The sequence below is a fragment of the Pseudorasbora parva genome, chromosome 16 (genome assembly GCF_024679245.1).
Source record: "Pseudorasbora parva isolate DD20220531a chromosome 16, ASM2467924v1, whole genome shotgun sequence".
NCBI lineage: Eukaryota > Metazoa > Chordata > Actinopteri > Cypriniformes > Gobionidae > Pseudorasbora > Pseudorasbora parva.
The window spans coordinates 18,608,156-18,633,868 of NC_090187.1; the positions used below are offsets into that span (position 1 = coordinate 18,608,156).

Sequence of the window (25,713 nt, forward strand, 5' to 3'; positions counted from 1 at the left end):
GGTCGTACAAAGGGCTAGCGATGCGAGAGAAATCTTTAATGTACTGCCTGTAGTAGCTAAGTAGACCAAGAATTCTCCTCAGCTCACCAACATTTTTTGGTTGTTTGTCTTTCAGAGATCTGACAGCTTCTGTGTCTGCAGGATCAACCTTACTTCCCTCTGCAGAGACTATTCTACCCAGGTAGCGGACTTCAGGTTTGAAAAGCTCACACTTACTTGGCTTGAGTTTGATGCCATGTTCCTTAAGCCGTTGCAGTACTTTCCTTACATCCTGGACGTGGTTCTCAAAGTTCTTACTAAACACCAAGGTGTCATCAAGGTATGGAATGCATATCTCATCTCGCAGGCCTTCTAAACACTCCTCCATACACCGCTGGAAGGCTGCTGGAGCATTCATGAGGCCAAAAGGAATTCGCACCCATTCATATAGACCCCAAGGTGTCACGAAGGCCGTTAAGTGCTTACTTTCTCCTGACATGAACCCCTGGTGGTAGGCCTTCCCTTGATCTAATGATGAAAACCAAGAATTGCCACCAAGGCTGTCCATGATGTCCTGTACTCTCGGAATTGGTTGTCTATCAGGGTGAGTCTTTCTGTTTAGGTCTCTATAATCGATGCATAAACGAAGGCTGCCATCTTTCTTCCTTACACACACAATTGGAGATGAGTATGATGATTTGGATTTTTCAATCCAGCCTTGGGCTATGAGATCATGCAAATATTCTTTCATCTCACGATAAAGGGGTTTTGGCACAGACATATAAGTGCGACTGACTGGCTCCTTATCTTTAAGGGAGATACTCAACTGCAAATCTCTGATACACCCAATGTCACTGTCTGACTTAGAGAATGAATGGCACTCTTCTCTTAACATTTGCTGTACTGCCTGTCTCTGGTGTTTACTCAGGTGGCTGACATCGACGGGCGGGTCCCAATCATCAGTGCTGGTGTGGTCAAGACAGTTATCCGCAACCTGGATGTGACACACTTCAACAGAGGTAGGGTTTGCTGGCACTCCAAGCATACTAGCAGGTAAGACATTCTTGACAAACTGTACAGTACCAATGGAAGTTTGGCCCATAAGAGTTACATCATGATCAGTGTCATTGTACACCTCGATTTTGATATTTGTTGGAGCCCCTTTTGTCAGCCTCACTAGACTTTCGGTGAATTCAAGCCCATCCGGCCACTGGCGCTTCACATCAGGTTCAAATATGAGTGTGCTGTCCTCTTGAACTGGTTGCATATACGCTCTGCATGAAATCTGTACAGTACTACGTTTAGGGACACTAACATGCACTTTTGTGGTCTTTACTGTATATTCACATGAGCTTTCTGAACTCACAAGTTGGATGAATGCCTGGACTTTGTTCCTTTTTAGGCTGGGAAAGGCAGAAAGCACAGTTCTCTCAAGGGTGTTGTTGCTTACAGTACTTGGTTGTGCTTGTTCAATGGCGTTCACGGTTTGTTCTATCACATTGAAACCTATGATGGGGTGAGAGAGATTTTTACCCCTTGCTACGAGCATAGGAATGACAAGTTCAGTTTTGTGAGCTGCCAGTGATGATAATCTGAACGTCAATTCAACATATCCGATATAGGGCACATCAATACCGTTGGCAGCCACCAGATTCAAGGTATTTGGAGCCTCAAGAATGTCAGAAACATCCCTCAATGGCACTTCCGGTAAGTATTCCTGTTTCCATCCTTCATCAATGACACATACCTGAGAGCCAGTGTCCCACAGTGCTTGAATTCGTTGACCGTGCAGGTAACATTCAACGAGACATTGTCTCCCAACCAAAGATGTCACAGAGGAATGCTGGTTAACCTGGGTTCTGCAAGGGGCGTGAATACTCATTGTCGCAGAGGAGTCTGATCTCACTGAATTGATGCAAGTTCGCTTGTGTTCAGCCCAATGGTGAGTTTGGCAGATCTCAGAACAATACAGTTCCTTTTTACATTGTGAACACCGCTTCATCTGCCTATCTGTCCTTCCACAGGCTGCACATCTCTGGGACTGATCAGTAGCTCTGGTTACTCCCTGTCCCGCGGAAGTAACCTGTCTCCATTTAAAGGATTCTCCCTTGAAGGCTTAATGCCACGGATTCTGCATCCCGCTTGGAAGTGCTCACCACTGCCACATCGGAAACAATGCATGCAATGATCCTCTGTTCTTTGCTGCTGACAATTGAAGCACTTTCTTGCTTGGAAACGAGGAGTCAGTGAGTAATGTTGTCGAGGCATATACTGGGGTTGAAACTGAGTGTTCGCTCTTGTTTGGTTGGCACCCGGTGACACCCAATGTGGCTGCACTTGACACTGAACACTTTCTCTGTCAGAAGGAATGGGAAATTGTGGTGAGGCAAAGGCTGGTTGCTGCAACGATTCCCTGATGTGAGCTATTTCAGCATTTAGTGCTTTTAGTGAAGCGACATCAGTTCTGAGTTCTTTAAGTTCGGTCAGCACATCAGAGGATGATTTCGGCACACTTTGAGTCACACTGGATTTCTTATCAGTCACTTCACCACTGGACTTAACTGCATGGACCACAGTAGTTGTGTGCTGCACATTGATTCTCTTTTTCTTTTGTCTTTCTGCCTCATTGGCACAAGCACTGTTTAACTTCTCCATCAGTGTCTCATCTGTGGTTTTGGTGTCTAGAAGTAAGGGCTGCATGTCTACTTTAATGCTGTCACTTTGGAGACCGGTGAGTACAGTATGTAAGAACATGCTTTGAACTAACGCTGGATCATATTTGAGGCCTGACTCTGCTTCCTGGGACGCAAACAAGATTTTCTGACGCAGGTCAAGAACGCGCATGAGGAAATTCTGTGGTGTTTCTTTATTCCCTTGGCATTCAGAGGTAAGTTGCTTATAAAGTTCAGTGGCACTTTTTTCTTGAAAGTGAGAGCGCAAGATTCGTCTGAGGGTAGGTAGTGTCAGATTTGGCTTTCCTTCTAAATAGCTTCTTAACTGTAAGCCAGGAGAGATGGCACGAATGACTGCATCAACAATCTCACATTCTGGGTAGCCTCTGCTCAAACCGTTCTCAATTTGGTGTGCTAAGCTTGAGAAAGTTAATTTCTCTTTTTGACCTGGGTCACCAATTTGTCCAGAAATTTTGAAATCTTTGCGCCAAGGTGGGCTGGGGTGTTGGGTATTCACTAATTGTTGTGGGTGTGCAGTAATTTGAAGCTGGGACTGGGCAATGCTAGGTTTTGTGTTCACTTCTTCCAACTGTTGAATTTCACTCAATTTTTGTTTCATTGCGCTTTTTAGCTCATTTAGCTCTTTTTGCAGTCTATCTTTCTCAGTGACTTCACTTGGTCCTACTGTCTCATTTTCAGTGGCTGCATTTACTTCTATTATTTTGTCTCTCAGGCTTAATAATACAGACATGCCACCATCTTCTAGCTCTGTCATGCCTTCTTCGAGATGTTTAAGGATATGGGAGATCAAAGACATGCGAGATTTAGATGGAACGTTCTCTTGCCCTGCTATTTCCAGGAACTCACAAACACTTAAAAGCTTTTCTTTCGATAGTGGATTTAGCATGGCGATAACCTCTACTTGCATTTCCTCTAGCACTGTTGTCTCCATTTTGACACTAGAGTGGGCCTTTTCACTGAGCTGTGGCTTACTTGAGACAAGCTGAACTTTTCTGTTTCACCTGATGATCTCTGTGGCCTCAGGTTTATGGTTCTTTGTCTCTGTCTTGCCGTTACTGCAGGAACTCTTTCCCCTCTACTGTAGGTCTGGGTTGATTTAGGAGATATACTGCATCAGGAGTTGTCTGCCAGGTAAGTGACGACTGCCCTCTGAAGAGTAAATCCCAGCGGTGCCTCCAAAATGTTGTACCCCTGAAAAGGGGAGAAGATGATTAAACAGAAAACTCGCACTCGCTGTTTCTCCACTGCAAGCTTTATGTCGAATCAATTTAGTATCAATTAACATTAAAGTTTTTTCTTCAAACCTCATTGTCATGTTTCTTGACATACATTCAACACTTTGTACCATACACATTTAATTAAGTGAATACATGTCTGTAAATAGGCTTTTCGAATACCATAAAACTAATCATGTATACAAAAATACAATAAAACATTTTTAAGGCATTTTACAATTACCTGAGACTCAATTATTTTAAATCTTTCACTTTTTAGACATAGATGCATATTAACTATATGGAAAATCAGCCATAAGCATGTAAATGTACCATTTCAATTAGTTATTTTATCTGAAAATGCATCTGAAATTCTCAATTCGTTTTTCACACTCAATATATTCACCTTTGTTCAGCACATGAACAAATTACACATTAAATTCACAAATATAACCCAAATACTGAACATATTCGAGACTCGCGCCATTACATAGGCCTAACGCCATTATCAGCGCGCTCAAAATGGATCCCTGAGCTCGTACATCTCTAAATTAACCTTTTTAACATTTCCAAACACACAATCAATATAATACTCGCATCTGGATACTCTTAAACATAATATAAACATCACTTCAAGGTATTTTGACTAATTATTATTATTTATACCTGAAAAGGGGAGAAGATGATTAAACAGAAAACTCGCACTCGCTGTTTCTCCACTGCAAGCTTTATGTCGAATGGAGAAATCCCGCGAGTTCTCCCCCTAGTGTTCGCGCAGACCAGAGCAATCGATCGTCCAACTTATCATAACAAACGAACTGATAACAGATAACTAAGAATGACCATCAAATACATATTAACATTTTATGTACTTTTTTACATATTCAAAATAGCAATTATATATAGAAATATGCATATATAGTACAGTATAACAGACTTATGCATTTTTTAAATGCACATGTTCATTTTCACTCTGTCACACTTCCTGTGTGCATTTTAGGCACTTTTTGTGTGAAATCACATTTATTTTGTCCTTTCAAAGTGTGCTTTTACTTTAATTGAGCGTCAGGAGCGTCAGCAGCGCAGCAAAAATAGGCTTGCAGCCGAAACCCCCGCTTCACTGCTGCTCACGCGACGCTCCTGCTTGACGCTCACGCGCTGCTCCTGCTCCCGGTGTGAATGCACTCATTGATTAACATGGGCGCCGAAAAAAATACGCGCTGCTCACGCGCCGCTCACGCTTGCGGTGTGAAACGGCCGTAACTCAATTTGGCCACAATAATGGCCAACCTTCACATGCGGAAACATATACTAGACTAGAGGGTTGCCATTACTCAATAAAACCAGCCGCTACATTACAGTAAGCCAGCCTTGCGGAAAGTGCCTGTTCATTATGAGGGTATGAAGGAGTGTTCTCCGAGGTTAACATGTTAGGATCTGCCAGTGAGGAAACCTCAGTGTTAACACCGTCCGGAGGCAGCCCCAAGATTATGCAGCTGGGACGAGTTTTGAGGGAATGGAGAGTGTTCACTGTTCGGGGGTTTGGATGAACACCGAAAGTCTTCTCTGTCAATTCTTTTTGTAGTCTTGTCTGTCCAGTGATTTTAATAGTTTATTGTGTGTGTGTGTGTGTGTGTTACCTGGATGTTTTAGAAAGTTATGAATACATGTTTAATACTATCATGGCAGTTTCCATTGTGAAAGTATAAAATTAGTTTTCATAGGCTAATGAAATCTGGTAAACACAAATTAATGGAAAGATCATTGCTTGCTCTAAATGCTATTCCTGAAAAGATATTAGCTTTAGTGCAATAAGGGCTACTTTTTCATCAGCTGTTGTCCAAGCAACAGTGACCATTTTCTTTTGTTTTTGCCATGACTGGCACAAGAACACAAACTATTTTCGATGTCTCACGGCGACATCATGTGGTGAATCGAGAACGTGACTGCTGGTTTGTAACGCATAGAGCTGGGAAGTGGGATATACATTTCACAGCTGAAATTCCCTGCTCCGACTTCGCATGGAACGCGGTATAAATATTGTATTAAAGAAATTAAATGTAGAGGGGTAAGGTTAGAGTTTGGCGAGTTTTAGAAGATAGCAACTCTAATGTTACCCCTTTGCATGGATCGGAGCAGGTTCGATCGCTCTGGTTGTGATTAATACAACCTGGATCTAACATAGCTTTATCTGCGCTCTCTCTCAGTCTCTCCATCCATAAACAACACACACACGACTCGTTTCATATTTCTCTCTGGAAGCTCGCTGTGTAAACCATGGCTGACGAAGAATTAGAGGCCATTAGACGGCAACGTATGGCCGAACTGCAGGCGAAACATGGGGTAAGAGAAACGGAGAAAGAAACTGCTAAAATATCGCCTTTTATAGCTGCAAGTTAAACAGCACATGTCAGGCCCTGAATATGAGTCAAATCTCTTTAAGTTACGTCATTCGTATTCATTGTTGCCTGATGGGCCGCTCTAAAATTCATTATTCTCTAATATCTATTCTCGTTTTTAATGTGTTTAATATCTGAGTCTCATTCTCGAGCCGTTGTAAATCGCAAATTGTTAGCTGAGATAATCAAGTGTGAAATGTTAATTAGTAAATGCAGGCTAATAATATAATGTGTTTTATATATTCATGGTCTCCAGAGCTAACGTACTGATCATAAGTTCAGTAAATAATTATTTTTTTGTTATTAGTTCAGTAACTAACTTGTATATGCTTGTGTGAACGGACGCTAGCTAGCAGTGGCCATTACAGCAAGCGACACCCCTCTGAACTATTCATCCAAACAAAACATTCATTTAGAAATAAAAATGCAAAACTGATATTTCTGCAATGTTAAGGCATATACTTGAGCAACCTAATGACCAGGGGTCCGTTTCAGAAAGGAGATTAAGTGAAAACTCAGAGTATGTTAACACAAATAAGGCAAACTCCGGGTTTTCTGTTTCAGAATGGGAGGTATGTTAAACCCAAGAAAGCAGGGTAAGTCAAGCCCATTTTTAAAAGAGAGGTAACTTAGTCAGTTATCGGGGTAACTCTGTGAACCTAACCTGGTCGGGAGCAGGTTTTCTTTGGTAAACCCAGATCAGTTTCTTTCGGACTCCTCCCCTTTTTAAAATGCCAGTGATGTTTAAATACTAAATTCATTCATTCACGCTGCACAAATGCTTTTCATACTGAGTATTTTTTTCTTACCCTATTGGCAGATAATTTGCAAAATAAAATATAAATGCACTTAAATTAGCTTTTTATCTTTTGTCCCCAGAAACATGCGTTTCTTATGTGGAAATGCACATTGATTTAAAAATCTTTAGATTATTTTGACTGGAAATTACAAGACAAAAGAAAATATTTTTTTGCAGTGCAGGCATATTCATTCACTGTGAATATTCTCATAAAGAGGACACCGTCAACATGACATCTAGCATCCTATAGATGAGAATCCTGCAGTAATTTGTATGGAGTTACATTCATTTCAGGTTATAATTTTTTTGCATGCTATATCCACATGCTTATTTATTTGAGTTGAGCGGTACTAGTTTTAATGATTTTTAAAAATATATAACAGGGATGCAGAGCATTATTAGTAAGGCCACTGTATGCAGGTATGAGGTAAGGAAAGTTTGTGCACTGCAAAAAAAATGCTCTTTCGTATTTTTGTCTTGTTTCTAGTCTAAATATCTTTAAAAAAATAAAAAATAAGATGCATTTGCTAGATAAGTAAAATTACATATTTTTACCAAATTAAGTCATTTTTTGCTTAAATGTGTCATGAACTGACTTTAAAAAAATGTATACTGTTGTCTGAGGTCAACTAATGACATTCATGGGGTTTTTACATTCAACAACATCATAACTAATAAGTAATAGGCTATTTTCTACACTGGTTTTGAGGCTTTCTCCAAAACGCTGGGTTTTGATGGGCATGCCACACTGGGGACTTGGAAGGTAACGCCCACAGATAGGATTGGATACGATTTGCATATTTAATGAGCTTTAGCTCCCCTGTCAGTTCACATGAGGGATTGTTTTGAAAGCGGCAACTGGAATGATTATCTTGACCACAGGGCTCGTAAACCTCTTTATCAAACAAACATAATGATTTATTTCTCATACACCCGTGATTGATTGGACTACTATTTTTGTATTACATGGCCCGCCCGATCGGTTGTTATAATCGTGAATAAGCCCTTTAAATGTCAAGTTGAGAGAGTGAACAGCGCAGATCAAGAAAGGAATATTATTTCACTATTAATTGGCCTGCTGACTGGCTTACATTTTGGTACCCTGTCTGGAAAACACACAGCCCCAGGACGTTAGGGTTTGTGAGCCTTGTCCTATACATGTCTGAGTCCAGCATACTAAAGGTATGTTCTGTTAGACACGTACACGTAATGAAAACGTAATCTATAACAATGCAATACTATTACATATATAAAAACATGTTTTACTCGCATAAGTATGTTACACCGTTCTTCCTGTCGGCTCCAATATAGAAGAAACGACATTTTGTTTTAATCTCAAATGTTTACAAATCCAGCATCGACCTGAGATTTCTTTAAAAGATTTGTAAAAATTCCGCAGTAAAATGAAGTAAACACCATGGGTTCGTTCTTCGTACCTCGCTTAATACATCCGAGATGATTTGACAGATCCCAGATCTTTTAATCCTGATAACTGACATCTGGCCAAATTGGTTCTTCAAATGAATTTGCGGATTGGATTAAAATATCTGGATTAATTTATCTGAAAGTACTGCTCGTGCCTGAAGAGGGCAGATGCAAAGATACGCGAAACCACGATCAGCAATGCAGCGATTGGCTGGCGTCAAGACAACATAATGACATCATTCACATAATTAAAAAAGCCACCTGGCAAAAAACCAAGGGGGTAATCTAGCGCTCGGAAAGCGTTCCACCCCTAGGGGCTGCCATTGCTAACCAAGCCATCACCTGCTGTTAGCATCCCATTGACTCCCATTCATTTTTGAGTCACTTTGACAGTGAATAACTTTACATCAGAGGCGTTTAAAGACTCCATTTGTCCATTGTATATTTCTAAAGAAACACGACAATGTATAAAAGGCTCCATTACCTTGTATCTTACACTATCGCCCCGCAGAAGCTGTTTTTGTAAAAATAGGCTAACGATTGCGTCATAACCAACGCGACCCTGTCGCACAGTTGAGAAATTACCGTATAGACCTGAGGAGACGCTCGCAGGCAATCTTTTACTGTCTATGAGACAGTCGGGGGGACGTGGAGACATGTCCTGGAGACTAGTCTGATAAAGTCAAGGGGGAAGAATGGGTAGAAGCCCATAGTGAGTCAAAAGCAACGGGAGAAAATATTTAAACAACGTGATTCAGATTTCGCTTTCCACATCTACTAGAAGACTCACAGCTGTCAGACAGGAGGCTCACGTCACATCTACGTCGTCAAGCTCAGTCTGAGCCTGCGCAGTTCGCTCAGCCATCAGGAAGTGAGTGCCCCTAGGTTGACTTCATTATTTCGCCGTAGACGTCAATGGGGTCGCTGTGTCCATTTCTTTTACTGTCTATGCAAAAAACGTGTCAAAGAAAAAAAGAAAGAAGACAAAACAAATTTCTGGACCTTTATAAGGAAATGACCAAACCAACATAAAAGTTAGATAAAATAAATGTGCACTGTTTTGATGAACATGATTCCCAATTATTTTTATTCACGATTTTATAATATTTGTATATTTTTATTTTAATGTTGTAATTTCATGTTTAATTCAATTTGAAGCAGATTTGTAATGTGACAATATTAATTGAAGTTACTTAAAGGTAGGATAGGTAGGAATTGGTTAAAAAACTTTTTTTTCCAAGCTTGTTTAAACTTTCTTTATATATCAATACATAATTAAAATGTAAGTACTTTGAAAAAGAAAGTATTAAAAATTGAGCGTCTGTAGACCTCTCACGACTGTTTTAAAGACAGCTCATTATTTCCATTCACTCCACCTTCTCCCTTCTGGGCTATTTCCAAAGCCACGCCCCCAAAATACATGAGCGTGTCACACCGACCGATCAGCTGGAAGACACATTATTTACCTCAGAGCAGTGTGCATGTAGTGACAACATGTCAGAATCACATGTAATAAAAAAATCAAACTTTATCAGTATGAATATAAACAAATAAGATGTCTTTTAGTACTCACTATCAAGCTAGAATGGTAAAGTTTAAAATATATTTTTGTTTGATTTGGTAACAAGCGAGTTATATTTATAAGGCAAAGAAAATCGGTAGCATCATGTTTTTTCAATAACATCAGTTATACTGTGATGAAGATGAATTTCGTGTAAGATTCATAACATATACTGTGTTTTGGATGTAAGAGTTTCCATGATGAAAGCATTGTTGATTAGTAGTAGCTAAAGCTAACTTAGCTCTAAAAAAAAAAAGTTCCTGGATGCGGTGTACTAGCTTTTACACATGCATTTTGTTATCTAAAGTTAAATTTTGTGAAATTCATAACAACAGTGATCAACTTGAGCTAAACATATTGAGTATTTATCATCTCTACTAATGGCTATAAGTGTATAATATTGTAACTTTATGCTAAGTAATGTTATGTTAGCTATATTAGGCAGCTTCATGTGCTCTTGATACATGCTTCATGAAAGCATAAACCAAAAAAATGTATAATCAAAATGAAAGATTACCTGTCCAGCAGAAATACAGCCAGCAACAAGTCGTTTTTCAGGTCCCTCAGTTCTCACCATCGTTGAAAAGCCACGCAGATATTTACTCGCGTTTGATTTCTTTGTTTATCCAAAGACTTTCTGTGCATTGCCTTTACTCGTCCTGTCTTCCTTTTTTTGCATTGTTTGCCTTCCCTGACTGCAAAACCCTGCACTGTGAAGTTTGAATGCTCTTTCTCTGCCATTATTTTGCCTAGGTTTCTTGCCTCTTGAACTGCTTGAATCAAACGAGCGCGCGCATGTGGGCAGATCCTGTAGCGAAAGCGGTGGTCGCCATGGTAGCGAGAGAGAGTGACAGTCGCCCAAGCCCGAACGAAAATAATGAGCGGTGTTTATTGCAGATTAAAAAGTCTAGTCACTCGGTTTTTATACTCTTCTTTTCAGAGTACTTACATTTTAATTATGTATTGACATATAAAGAAAGTTTAAACAAATTTGGACAAAAGTGTTTTAGATCAGTCCGTCCTACCCTACCTTTAACAGTCAAGATCAAATTATCTGCATTTCTTGCTCTGCATCAAGCCACTCCCATGATATCCGTCATCACTCACATTAATGCACGACAAATATTAACAGCAAAATGGCCCTCATTTATCAATCCTGCGTAGAAACGGCCGTATATGTTGGTGTAAGATTATGCTTACACTCCTCTCACCGCCTGATTTATGAAGCTGTATGCAATACTTGCCCTTGATAAATGCCGCGGCTGAAAACGATCATCATTACAATAACACAGCCCTATATATTTAAGTCTCCGCCCTCATTTTACGCCATGGACACACAGAAGACGGCAAAGAAGCGAATCTTCTCCCACGTGAAGATCGGCCGCGTCTCAATCATCTTACTAGTCCACTAGTCAGGGCACTGATTAGGACATAAGTCAATGGGCTGACTCCCTGATCAGTGCCCTGACTAGTGGACTAGTAAGATGATTGAGACGCACCCATCGAGACCATCACCAGGGAAGTGGAAAAAAAACTAAATTGTTTTATTTAGGAGTTTAAAGAGTGGGATTAAAGGCACCCAAAAAAACTAATATGGACCCAAATTACGAGTACTGTTAATAGTGTGGAGGTTGAGAAGCGCACTCCAGCATTTTAAATAGCGGTTTGGATGATACATTACCTATCACAATGCATTATTTTACAGCACATGTTTTGAAACAATTAGCATTTAATTTCGTATCACGGCACATGTATTAAGGTGTACGATATGATGATGATGATGTGATGTGGAGTAGCCTACCTTTCATTCACATTAATAATTGCATGACAATTTGTAAGATTCTTTTAATTATTATTATTTCTGTGTCAAAAATACTCCTTCCGGTTTCTCACAAGTTTCGGAGAGTTTTTTTCAAGTATGGGTCCGCTTGACGTCAACAGGGTAGAATGTACTTGTATGGGCCGTATGGGCTCTTCTCCCGGAAGGGTGCGCGCGCAAGCGACCAGAGCGAGAGAGTAAATGCATGCCCATAAACACTGCTCTCAAGGTGCAGATCCACTTGTCCGTGCAACACTTCTTTCGCACCGCGCTCCACTTTATTCCTATGGGTGACGTCAAGCGACTTTAACGCGCCCGCATGGCATGCCACAAAGGCAGCGCTGCATTTGAACCGATTTGAACGCACAAATGACTGGAAGCGTAGCATCACGCTTCAGTTATGTCGCAAAAGTGGATCTCCACGGTTTTCATGAAATCAACAATGTTACCAAAGAAGTGTGTTTTTGACGGAACGGTCCCAATGATAAAGTTTCACGGTTGTGCTTTGGAAGCAGCCGGTGAGTAAAACTGCTTCAAATGTTTATGTTGTTGGCTATCGTCATGTAAGTAAACATCAGTAAACAACACGACCGTATATAGTTAATTTATCAATGGAGCATGCGGTCTATAGTGTGTTTAAATACATTTGTTTAGCTGACCAATATTAGGTGTTTCTTGTAAAACCACCCCAAACATAAACCTAGTTCACACAAAGTGTGCTTCTTCATTCAAATGCGCTACTCCATTGTTTTTCTATGTATAACGTTACACTAATCTGACGTGCAAAACTGTTTTGCTTGCTACTACTAAGGTTTAGTCACATACAATAGTCCATAAACCAAATCATGTCATCATAAACCACGAGTAAACTCACACAAATGTTGACAGGCCACTAAATACTGTACATACCACAGAGACAGATGTCCTGCTGTTGCTGCATCTCCTGTTCAATTTATTTCAGCCTCCGGATCTGATTCTGGATCATATTTGTATTATTTGAATCTGATTGATAGCCATGGTTTATTAGGGTAACGTTTTCTTTTCCACGCTTGAGGATGTCACAGCTTTCAGACACTCTCAATGCAACAGCTGCGCACGCTCGTGATTCTTTAGCTCTGCCCACACGATACGCCTCCATCCGCTAGTTTTTTTTCGGAAAGACTCGGTACAGCCTATATTTCTTTTATGAATATAATAAAACTAAAGACTTTTCGGAGATATGAAGGATGCAATACTACTCTATAGGTACTCAAGATTGACATGAGATTGACTGAAACTCAGTGTTTCACCCCCCCTTTAAAAATAAAGTTCAATCACACATTTCTAATATTAGGATCCGAAGGAAGCTTATGCAGCGATTGTGTTCTTCCACAACCAGGAATAGCGCAATATCTTGCTGTATTCTTCGGCATGTTTATTGCTGCTGGCTAGCGCGAGCCAATCACCTCCATCGGTGAGAGTCGGTGGGCGGGGCTACTGAATTAGACATGCTGGCGTGTTTCGTCACAAAGTGCGAAATTTTCGCATGCGTTTTTTCGTATTCGTGATCTGAAAAATTTGTCACTCACAGAGACCTTGCACACTGAGTCCGATGTGTATTAATGCATGCATTACGAAATAAATGCTAAACAATACAAAATGGTGTCGTGTGGATGATTTTTTCCGTCCTCTCTCTTCTTAAAAAGAAAGAGGAAATATTGAGTCCATCCACTCTTGCGATCACGTAGAGAGGAAGGAGAGTTTCACATCCTTATCAAGAAGCTGCGGGATTATCCAGATAGATTTAAAGTTTACTTTAGAATGTCAGTGGCTCAGTTTGATGCTTTGCTAGCGATACTGGAGCCACATTAAAAAGAAGACCAACAATTTCCATCAATCAATTGATCCTGAACAGAGACTGGCAGTATGTCTAAGGTATGGATCATGCACGCACGCTCTGACTCATGCACGCACTCTCGCTCACATGGTTTACAGGGACTTGGTTTGCTATAATTGTACCTGTGATATAATAATATTTGTAGTATTTTTGATACAATAATATTTGTATATATAATTGTAGGTATCTGAGCATTGGCGATTCATTCACCACCATTGCCAGCAGTTTTAGGTTGGGCATCAGCACTGTAGGGATGACTTTGTATCCTGCTTTATAATCTTCATCTTTCTTAGACTTAAAATATGAGCTTTTCAGACACCATTTTTCGATTTTGCTGGTTGCTTACGGTGGCTCGGAGTTGTCAAAACGTCTTTCAAAATACGTTTTTATGGATGCGTAAACGCAGAAAATCGAACCTGTTTCGATTTTTTTTTTTTGACTGCCGAAAGTTTCGGAGGCAGTGTGCAAGCGTGATAAACATACAGTGAGTTTGAATTTATTTTTTGACTTACGAATATTTTGCAAGCGAATTTCGTACTTGTAAGTGTGCAAAGGCCTTAACAATGAAGTTTTCAGCTCTGAAACTTACAGGACATTGTTATACTACCATAACATTTTATATATCAAAAGCTCAAGGGAAAGTTTATTTCTCAATTCATCACCCCTTTAAAACAATTATCTGTTTATTTTTATTACAATATTTGAATTGACAGAATTTTAAGCAAAAACTTTTTTTCACAAAGAGAGACCGTTTTGCCCACGTTTTTTTTTACAATATCGTTGTTGTAATCTATCACTGAGGAGCCAGCATATGTATCCATCGACAGAAACTTTCATTTTCATCACAGCCTTCAAAAATGAAACAGATTACTATAGAATGGAAGAATACCAGAAGGAAGGGTAGTCTGAAATATATACCACAGGTGTTAAATAAGCACAAAATATTCACTATTTCTTTGGTCATCTTTATTTGCTAAATACAAAAGCAACAGTTAAGTTTAAGTTTCTTCCTCCATCTCATCTTCTTCTGTCAGTGGTGGTGGTGCAGGTCCTCCCATCATTTTGTGAGCCTCTTCCTTCTTGCTATTGGCCTGACTAGAAGTTACATGTTAATTGCATTACCTTAATTCACACTTGTAACAGGTTGGATTAGAGAACATTATGTAAAAAGAGTATTAGACTATGTGGAAAAAGCTGCTGAACATAGAAATATACACTGAATTATTTTTTAATGTCAAATGTTTGTAAAGTCATGAATTCTACACCAAAGGACCTGTAAATTATAATTTATTACTTCATTTTTTTGCTGCTATCACAACATTTTTGTGTTCTTTTGTTGCACATGGTATGCCATGAAAATTAATATTAGTTCAATAACTTGCCGTTCTGTCAGTTTTCACCTCTGATATTATAACAATGATTAAGAATTAAACTTACATTTTACCAGGAAGTATGCAGACAACTTTTTCTTGGGTGCTGTTGCCATGGTGAATCATAATTTCGGCGCTCCATTGATCATGGCTTTTCATAGTCGTGGTGTATGCGCTTAATTCAGAGTCAGTCTACTAAGTGTTGTTTGAACTACCTCAATTCAGCTGTTCTGAAACCCAAAACTCAGTTTCCCATCATAGGTCAACTCAGAGTTCAAGTTTAAACTCTGAGTTGGTTAAACCTCCATATTGAAACGGGCCTCAGAAGCATTAATAACACCTTTCAAATTTCTTCAAAACATGACATGCAATAGCCGGGTCAACTATACAGTAGACGATTAACAGTTGTTTCGAAATGCATAGGTTGCATTTAAGATTAAAAGTTCTAATTAAAAAAGTGTAATGAAAAGTTAATGCTTGAATTTTTCATATCCCCTTTTAGGACAATTCCAGTGACCAGCAGGGGCAGCAGGAGGCCAAACAGAGGTACAACCAAACAATAATAAAAAAAAAAGTTTCTGTTGTAAATAAAATTGTATTAAAAATTATTGGTCTTTGAAAAAGTACTTTTAAAAAAAAGTATTATTCAGTACTTTTACATTACTGTTACTTCAGGTCAGAATTAAATGAACGCTTAATTTATGCAAGGGATAAGCCACAGCTAGCTGTACATTAAATGGTTAAAAAGACAACATGGAGGCAAGCATTGTTAACGGATTAGTTCACTTTAGAAATCAGAATAAAAATGTCCTTATTATTTACTCACCACCACGTCATCCAAGATGTCTTTCTTTCTTCAGTCGAAAACAAATTAGGCCTAATTTTTTTTGAAGAAAAGATTCCAGGATTTTTCTCCATATAATGGACTTCAATGGGGTCCAACAGGTTGAAGGTCCAAACTGCAGTTTCAATGCTTCTTCAAAGGGCTCTACATGATCCCAGTCGAAGTTTGCTGTGTAAAACCTGAGATGGTACCATGTGACCCTTCCAACGTGGTTATGTAATGTGTAAAGTCATGGATGCTAGTGCTAAGGTGAGCATTTTTGATGAAAAAAGAATATGCATTTTTACTAAATTTCTTTAGAAAATGACTGATCGTTTCACTAGACAAGGCCCTTATTCCTCAGCTGGTATTGTACATTTGAAGCTGCATTGAAGCCGCATTGACCTTCAACCTGTTGGACCTCATTGAAGTAAGGAATGATTTCCTCGACCTTAAAGGGGTACTTAAAGGTATGGAGGACCGAACCTGCACAAATTAAAAATAAATAAATGAATGAATAAGTAAATGAATGAATAAATAAATAAATATACACATATGTAAATTAATAAAAACATAAATAGATAAATAAATGTGATAATAGGAAAATAATTAACAGAATAAACAACTTGATTTAATAAATGATTCATTTTTAATCAAATACAATTTTGTATTATCCTTCCCTTAATTTATTATTTTCTGCTTTTATAAAAGTATATATTTTTAACTTTTACTTATTTGTTAATTAATTTTAACAATCATTTTTATATTTATTTTTACATTTATTTTTATATTTATGCGTTCATTTATTTTTAACATTTATTTTTCCAACATGTATTTATTTTTACATTTATTGATCGATTGATTCATTTCTTTTTCTTTTTCTGTGTGCAACATGTAAATGAGGAGGGCGGTCCTTGTGTAGCTTCAGCACATCATTGGTTGAGAGCTCACCAGTCTATGAAGCTCACGCAGAATCAGACCAGCTGAGGAGAGTTGTGAGTAAATGACGGCCGCATAGTTCTTTCATTAAACAAACGTATCAATGTTTCCGACAGTTTGACCATAGACTGTAAAAGTTTGACCCATTGAGAGAAGTTCCAGTGGTCCTTATAGTAGTGATTTTGAACTCAACAGGTTGTAAGTTCAGCTCTTTCATGTGTATGACGTTTCATACGTGGACGTTTCACAAATGGCTAACGCTAGTTAGAGAGTTGCGCTACTTAGCGAATGAAGTCGAAAACAACGCATCAAATTACTGTTGTTAAAATTAGATGTGCTTATCGATGTTTTAGGAGAGTTATATTCCGATATGGATGTGGAAGTAAAGACTGAAATGTTGCCTCGATAATTAATAGACACGCTGCAAAACACTGTATGTCCCATCACATTCAAAACCCGTGAGTCAGATGGTAGTAAGGTGGGACGACCATCGCACTTTCTTCTGATAAGTACCATTGAAATGTATCTCTCAAAGTGATCAAACTGCTGGAAACATTGAAGTTGTTTAGTGTCTGTGAAAGAACTATGCGGCCGTCATTTACTCACAACTCTCCTCAGCTGGTCTGATTCTGCGTGCGTGAGCTTCATAGATTGTGGTGAGCTCTCAACCAATGATGAGCTGAAGCTACACAAGGACCGCCCTCCTCATTTACATGTTGCACACGGGAAAAGAAAAAGAAATTAATCAATCGATCAATAAATGTAAAAATAAATACATGTGGGAAAAATAAATGTTAAAAATAAATGAACGCATAAATATAAAAATAAATGTAAAAATAAATATAAAAATTAATGTTAAAATTAATTAACAAATAAATAAAAGTTAAAAATATATATTTTTATAAAAGCAAAAAATAATAAATGAAATGTTGATTAAAAAATGAATCATATTTATTTAATCAAGTCGTTTATTCTGTTATTTATTTTCCTATTATCACATTTATTTATCTATTTATGTGTTTATTAATTTACATATGGGTGTATTTATTTAGTTATTCATTTATTTACTTATTCATTCATTCATTTATTTATTTTTAATTTGTGCAGGGTTGGTCCTCCATACTTTCTAGACTGAGAAAAGACAGAATAATTATTTTTGTATCATGGGGATGAAAGACAACATTTCCCAGAATGCTTCGCTGCCCTGTGAGGCCATTCCCAAAGCCACCACTACTGGATTACTCTGACTGAGTTGAAGACACTACAATTAAATACTGAACGTGTCTGTTCAATATAATGAGTGAGTCACCGCGTGAGTGTCACAGCACTGAGCACTAACTGCAGGAGTCAGATTACATTTAACATCATGAGCTGATGCTCTCGTGATGAGAGCTGAGGTATTCACGGCATACATTCACAACGTGTGTTCAGTCTGGTGTGTTTTCAATTCATGTCTTTGGAAGCTTTAACTTTCATAGAAATTAATTTGAGAAGTTACACAATCATTTGAATATACTCTAGGGTTCCTACTGATACAAAGCCAATATGCTAATCGCTGAAGTAACCCTTTAATTTCTTTTCGGCTAAAGAAAGAAAGATACAAACATCTTGGATGATGGTAATGTATTATTATTCTGAAGTGATCTAGTCATTTAATGCAGTATATAATTAGCCTATGAAAATTATAATAAATTAGCTTTTTAAAAACAAGCAAATGTATTTCACAAAAATGGTTTGACACATGACACTTTACTTTACATACACATAAATTGTAAGAATATCACTAACACTGATGAATATGCTGAATAAGGAAAGGCTTATGCTGTATTAATCGGCAATCCCAAACAAGAAGTGTCAACAGATTTTATGCACATGTTCCAAAACAGAAGTCTTGCATTTGAAAAACATAGGATTAGGTACAGAAGCCCTTGAATGGCCATAGATAAAACTTAATTTTCTTTTAAGATAAGTACTTTAGATAACAAAAGTTTTTTTTTTTTTTTTTCGTGATCACAACTTAATTTTCTCATGATTGTTTCATGACGGTGGCCCAGTATTGCAGCCGTACTAAATTAAACCACAACACAACGAAATCGCCACAGCACGACGGAATCATCACAGCACAACGGAAATGCTCCCGACCATGAGGGGGCTCTCGGAGTGCAATAAAGTTAAAGTTAGTTTCCCTTGCCATTGCTCTATAGATTGGCCAGTCTTGCAAAGATTTAAACACTACGGTCAGTTTTAAGTGTGTAACCATTGAATATCGACATGAAATATCACCTACAGGCATTATAGCTGCATATTTATACTCGAAAACACTTTAACACACTGCCATGGTGCTTGATGCCCAAGGGAACATCTGCCAATTCCACCATGCAGTTGAAACATGTAATTTGTATGAATTACTTTTAACATTCAAAAACAGACATGTTAAAATCCCACAGCTTTTTGTATTCTAAAAAAATGACTTTATGCATAACATTAGAATTTGAACATTTAAACAAAACAAAAAAAAAGTAATTTTAATTAATAAAATTATACGTTTCAAACACTTGGTGGAATTGGCAGACGTTCCCTTAGGCATCAAGCGCCGTGATCGCAAGTAAAAACGTTTTTGAGTATAAATATGCAGCTATAATGCATGTAGGTGATTTTGAGTTGATATTTCATGTCTATATACAATGGTTACACACTTAAATCTGATTGTAGTGTTTATATCTTTGTAAGACTGGTCAATCTATAGAGCAATGGCAAGGAAAACTAACTTTATTGCACTCCGAGAGCCCCCTCGTGGACCGGAGCATTTCCGTTGTGCTGTGGTGATTTCGTTGTGTTGTGGCTCGTTTGTGTTGTGGTGATTTCGTTGTGTTGTGGCTTGTTTCTGTTTCATGATTGCTAGCCTAGAAATCTAGGCGCACCCTAGCGGCAGCAAATTTAATTTGCCCGCAAGTGTCGTCTAGGAACTCTCAATACCATTCTGAGCTGTGTTCCTCAAAATCTGGACGGCCCAATAACATCATGTATAGAGTCGGCGGGCGGGGTCATAATGACGACGGCCGAGTGCATTTGTGTGCTTCTAGTTAACAAAGAAACTGGCGAACGACGGCGGTCTTTCGAATCAGCTCTGACCGCGACTCTGGAAGACTTGGAGTTAAGCTTTTCTCTGAGAAAAGAACAAAGAGCGGCACTGAAGTCATTCTTAAAAAGGGAAGATGTGTTTGTAGTTTAGCCGACCGGATACGGCGAATGTTTAATCAGTCAGCGAGCTCTGCTTCACCTTCGTTGCTCTGGTTGGTGTAGCGCTATCCTATCGCGTGCAGAGTGAGTTTGAAAGACAACTGTTTATCCCGCCCCTCGGATTGAGCCCTGTCAATAGTGAGTTTCCAGACCAAACATCTTGATGTGGGTCTGGCTTGTCAGGCTACATGATTGCATATAGAAAGGCCATAAAAACTGCTAGATCTGCTTATTTCTCAACTCTTTTACAAGAATAAATACCTAGGGTTGTGTTTGTTTTCAATACAGTGGCTAAATTAACAAAAAATAAAGCTTCAACTTCTGATGTTTGTAATCAACACAGCAGTAATGACTTTATGAACTTCTTTACTAGTAAGATTGATAATATTAGGTATAAAATTATCACCATGCAGCCATCTAGGAGGAGACGAATTGGCTAAACTTGTTAAATCATCAAAATCAACAACATGTATGCTTGACCCTATACCGACTAGGCTACTAAAAGAGATGCTTCCAGATGTCATAGATCCTCTGCTTATTAATTCATCCTTGACATTAGGATATGTACCAAAAACTTTTAAGTTGGCTATAAATAAACCACTTTTTAAAAAAACGGAACTTGATCCTAAAGAATTAGTGAATTACAGGCCAATCTCGAATCTACCGTTTCTATCAAAAATACTAGAAAAGGCCGTGTATTCACAATTATGTTCCTTTTTACAAAGAAATGGTATATGTGAGGATTTCCAGTCAGGATTTAGACCGTATCATAGTACTGAGACTGCTCTAATTAGAGTTACAAATGATTTACTCTTATCATCTGATCGTGGTTGTATCTCTCTATTAGTGTTACTCGATCTTAGCGCTGCATTCGATACTATCGATTGCAATATTCTTCTGTATAGAATTGAAAATTGTTGGCATTAGTGGAACTGCTTTGGCATGGTTTAAATCGTACTTATCTGACCGTTATCAGTTTGTAGCAGTAAATGAAGAGATGTCACACCGATCACAAGTTCAGTATGGGGTACCGCAAGGCTCAGTGTTAGGACCGTTGCTTTTCACCCTGTATATGCTACCACTGGGAGATATCATTAGGAAGCATGGCGTTAGTTTTCATTGTTATGCTGATGATACTCAGCTCTATATTTCCTCACGCCCTGACGAAACCTACCAATTCACAAGATTAACAGAATGCATAGCTGATATAAAAAATTGGATGAATAGTAATTTCCTGCAACTTAATTCAGATAAAACTGAATTTTTAATTATTGGACAGAAAAGCTCCACAAGTAGTAACCGAGAATACTGTCTAACACTTGATGACTGCTCTGTCAAGCCCTCGTCGTCAGTGAGGAACCTGGGTGTGCTCTTTGACACCAATCTTTCATTTGAAAGCCACGTTTGTAGGATCTGTAAAACCGCATTCTACCATCTTAAAAATATATCTAAATTACGGCACATGCTTTCAATACAAAATGCTGAACAGTTAGTACATGCCTTCATGAGCTCAAGGCTAGATTATTGTAATGCTCTACTGGGTGGTTGCCTTGCTCGCTTAATAAACAAACTCCAGCTGGTCCAAAACGCAGCAGCTCGAGTTCTTACTAGAACCAGGAAGTATGATCATATTAGTCCAGTTCTGTCAACACTGCACTGGCTCCCTATTAAACATCGCATACATTTTAAAATCTTGCTTATTACTACAAAGCACTAAATGGTTTAGCTTCCCAGTACTTAAGCGAGCTCTTAACACATTATACTCCATCACGTCTATTGCGGTCTCAACTCTGACCAGTTGATAATACCTAGAATATCTAAATCAACTGCAGGCGGTCGATCCTTTTCCTATTTAGCATCTAAACTGTGGAACAGTCTTCCTAGCATCGTTCGGGAAGCAGACACACTGTCAGTTTAAATCTAAATTAAAAACACATCTCTTTACTATGACATACACAGAACATTTTTAAATTTCATTATTCAAATCAATTGACTGATTGTTAGGCTGCATTAACTAGGTCAGCCGGAACCGGGAACACTTCCCATAACACCTGATGTTCTCGTTACATCATAAAAAGAGTGTCATCTACGCAAATGTTAGTCTCTCTGTTTATCATGGATCCGGGCCGTGTCCGGATCTGGTGGTGGACCAGCGCCTGGACATGACCAACGCATCCATTAGTGTCTGCTGTGTCAATTGGTGTCTCCTCTGAATTTGCCTCCGGCGCAATAATTCTGATCTTTCATGTATTCATACTCTTGTGTAATCAACGCACCATCCTAAATAAACCCGTCTCTTGCGTGATACCCTGAAATTTTGAATATTCTGATCTAATATGATTTCGGACCTGTAAGGTTGCCAGAATAATAATCTTACACGGTGTGTTAATAGGCCAGAGGAGAACTGGCACCCCGACTGAGTCTGGTTTCTCCCAAGGTTTATTTTTCTCCATTATGCCCCGATGGAGTTTTGGTTCCTTGCCACTGTCGCTTTTGGCTTGGCTTGCTCAGTTGGGGACACTAAAATTATGATCAAAGTTATTCAACTTATTATACAAATAAAATTTCTAAATTAGGTTTTAATTAATTCTATAAACTATAATACAGATCTGCCAACATTGTCGCTATATGATAAATTAAAATAAGCTGATAACATCACTGTTTTCTCCAGAACGACTGTACAGCCAAATCTAATTTTGTTGCAATATTATCCTGTTTGACACTGTGAAGCTGCTTTGACACAATCTTTAATTTTTTTAAGATTGGAATTATAAGAAATAAGATGGCCACATATAGCGACTATAGCTGCATCCCAAATCTTAGCAGAAGACACTGGAGAATCTGTGTTGTCGAGACAAACTATCTGAAACAAAATATGAAAAAGGATCACCGTCTAAACATAATCTGAACATAAATTATTAAGCACCTTAGATGATTTGGGGTTTGCAGATTAAAATTTATCTAGGGAATCATTCATTATACAATTAAAGTATCTGGCTAGAAAACCTAAGCCTTTAGAGTGGTAAGTGAACAATAAGATCATCTGGGATATAAAGGTAGGGGAATCATAATTTGGAGCATAAACTTTAAGGATTGCTACATAGTTTGTAGATTGAGCTTCTCATAATAAGTCTTCCTTCAGGATCAGATTCTTTATGATCTAAAATAAAGGGTAGATTTTTATTTATAAGTGGCTACACTTCTTTTGTTCTGTGAATAGGAGAAGTAAATTTGATGCACCCAGTCTTTCCCCACCTTTGAGTGTTTAGTGTTAGATAATGTTTCCTAAAGCAGTACTATGTCGGGTTTTAGTTTTTTTCCCTTTTATTTACATGTCCAATCCCTTGAACATTCTTAGTGAAAAGTTTAAGTAAACCAGCCATAAAGAGCGCTGATTAATCGTGTAAATATTTTTTTTTGTTGTTGTTGTTTTTTTTTGTTGGCAAAGACAACACAGTTGGCTTACAACAAACACATAAAACATGCAAGCGCATACCAACCTAGCCTGACGTGGTCATACTCAATTCTAGTCAGAATGTTAATATGAGTCTGAAACTGCTCCATTGGGCTGTGATTATGGGGCGTGTTTCAACCGAACCAGGAAAGACACCAATTGGATAGACCTACAACCAGTCAGAGCAACGAAGCGACGCATTGTCAAATGTCAACAGAGCTCAACTGCACTGTTGCCAAGTCCGGGTTTTTTTCTGCGGGTTGTTTTCTATGTCCGCGGGTTGAAGCGACTATTATGTGATATATAGACCCCTAAATGTGTCAATTTTAGCAGGCAACCTTGCTATTGCAATTTAACCTTGCAACCACACATTTACCCCAAAACCCCCCGATCTCTGCCGGTGTTGTAAAAAAATAAAATAATTTAATGATACACAGAGTACTTACCCAACATGATCATCATTTTTGAGAGAAATTGTGAAGGTGAATGCATATACAAACAAGCTCTCCGTTTAGGATTCGAACAAATATAATCCAAGCCCCTTTGATGACGTGCATGATTACGTTTCTGTTTATCATCTGGCCGTCATCGTCTAAAGCCCGCCCTGATGATTTCATTGGTCCGAACAGTTTCTGTTCGGGGATAATTACTCCTCTATGGATCGAGGCCAGACCTAACCACCCAACCTAAAAATGTTGTGGGCGGGGCTAAGTTTGGCTGGCATCCAGGCTAATAACCATCCCAACTCTGTCCCCAAACTTGGGCTGTGCAATGTATATTATCTGTGATAATATCATAATTGTTGTTTTAACGACGTGCAATCTGACATTATTGAGTATATCCCCCACACACAACCAGAGAGAGTGTGTGCGCATACACTCCTACGCGATGTCTTGAAGATTAGGCTAATGCAGGGGCATGCAAGTGAGTCTATACTTATATAATTTAATATTTTTAATAAATATCACAGGAAGAAAATCTAGCATAACAAATGTGATCTTGATTTAATACATGTTTACTAAACAAGAATTTAATATTAAATGACTTTTAGACACCATATTGCCCATTTTTACTCTTTCGCCAACAAGAATAGTTCAAAACAAAGTCACAACACTAATCGTGTTTCTGAGCAGCATGTCATGTTTACTTACTCAGTGAATTGGCTTTTTGAATAAATCAGTTGAATCAATGATTCCGTGACTAAGATTAAGGCAAATGATTTGTTCCTGATTGAATAAGTCATTTGAATTAATTGTTTGACTCAATGACTTTCAAGCAAGTTATTAACAGTGACTTGCTGCCCACCTACTGGCAGTTTTAATTTCACATTTGTAGAATCTTTTCAGGTTTTAAATAATTTCAAATATCAGTATTCAACGAAGCTGCAAGTTTAATTACTTTGAAACCAGTTATGTTGCCCCCAGTTGCTGAGAAATATAATGTAGCAAATTAGGAGTGAAGCTATTGTGTTAATAAAAGTCACGGGGCAGTGTTGATGCGCTTCTGTGCTCTTGAAGGTCTCTGTGTGTGTGTGCTTAAATGACAACAGTTCATTAATATAGAATAGTGATTTAAGATGAATTGGTTTTTGTTTGTTTTTTCACAGAGAAACAGAAATGAGGAACTCTATATTGGCTCAACTCTTAGATCAGTCTGCCCGTGCCAGGTGTAAGTCCATTTACAAACCTAGCTATCACTTGTATTACCATTTAAGCATGTTTATATTTCACTGGGACAGCTTTGTCTTTGGATATTCTTTTTCTATTCTCAATCTTAGCATGAATTTTATTCTCTGCTGTTTTTCTAAACCAATAAGACTTTTGTTCATCTTTGGAAAACAAAGAAGTTATTTAATATTGTCATAATTTTTTGTTTATCCATTGTTTTGGGGTGTAAGAAAATATTGGCGTGTGTCGAATTTACAAAAAAAGGCAGATTCGAATGCAAAAAAAACGTGAATTCATTTTTGGTAGAGGCGCGAGAGACATGATGACGTAACTGACTAGTACAGCTGTGTTGTTAATTTGAAAAAAATAGAGTGAGGAGTCAGAGAGAAAATTGGCCACCTGTTCGACGCTGTATACAGTCAGAAGCAGAGCAGTGCAGAGGAAGGCAAATCCTC

The 25,713-nt window shown here is 38.3% G+C and overlaps 1 protein-coding gene across 1 annotated transcript in view; it reads left to right on the forward strand.

Annotated features, from left to right (window-relative positions):
* The first annotated feature begins 6,001 nt into the window (after nt 1-6,001).
* pdcd5 (programmed cell death 5) overlaps nt 6,002-25,713 on the forward strand; it is a 32,837-nt gene continuing 13,125 nt past the window's right edge. Inside the window, exons 1-3 of the mRNA XM_067419917.1 lie at nt 6,002-6,229; nt 15,638-15,681; nt 25,198-25,259. Coding sequence (XP_067276018.1) covers nt 6,164-6,229; nt 15,638-15,681; nt 25,198-25,259 — 172 coding nt within the window. The 5' untranslated portion in view covers nt 6,002-6,163. The remainder of the gene's footprint in view (nt 6,230-15,637; nt 15,682-25,197; nt 25,260-25,713) is intronic.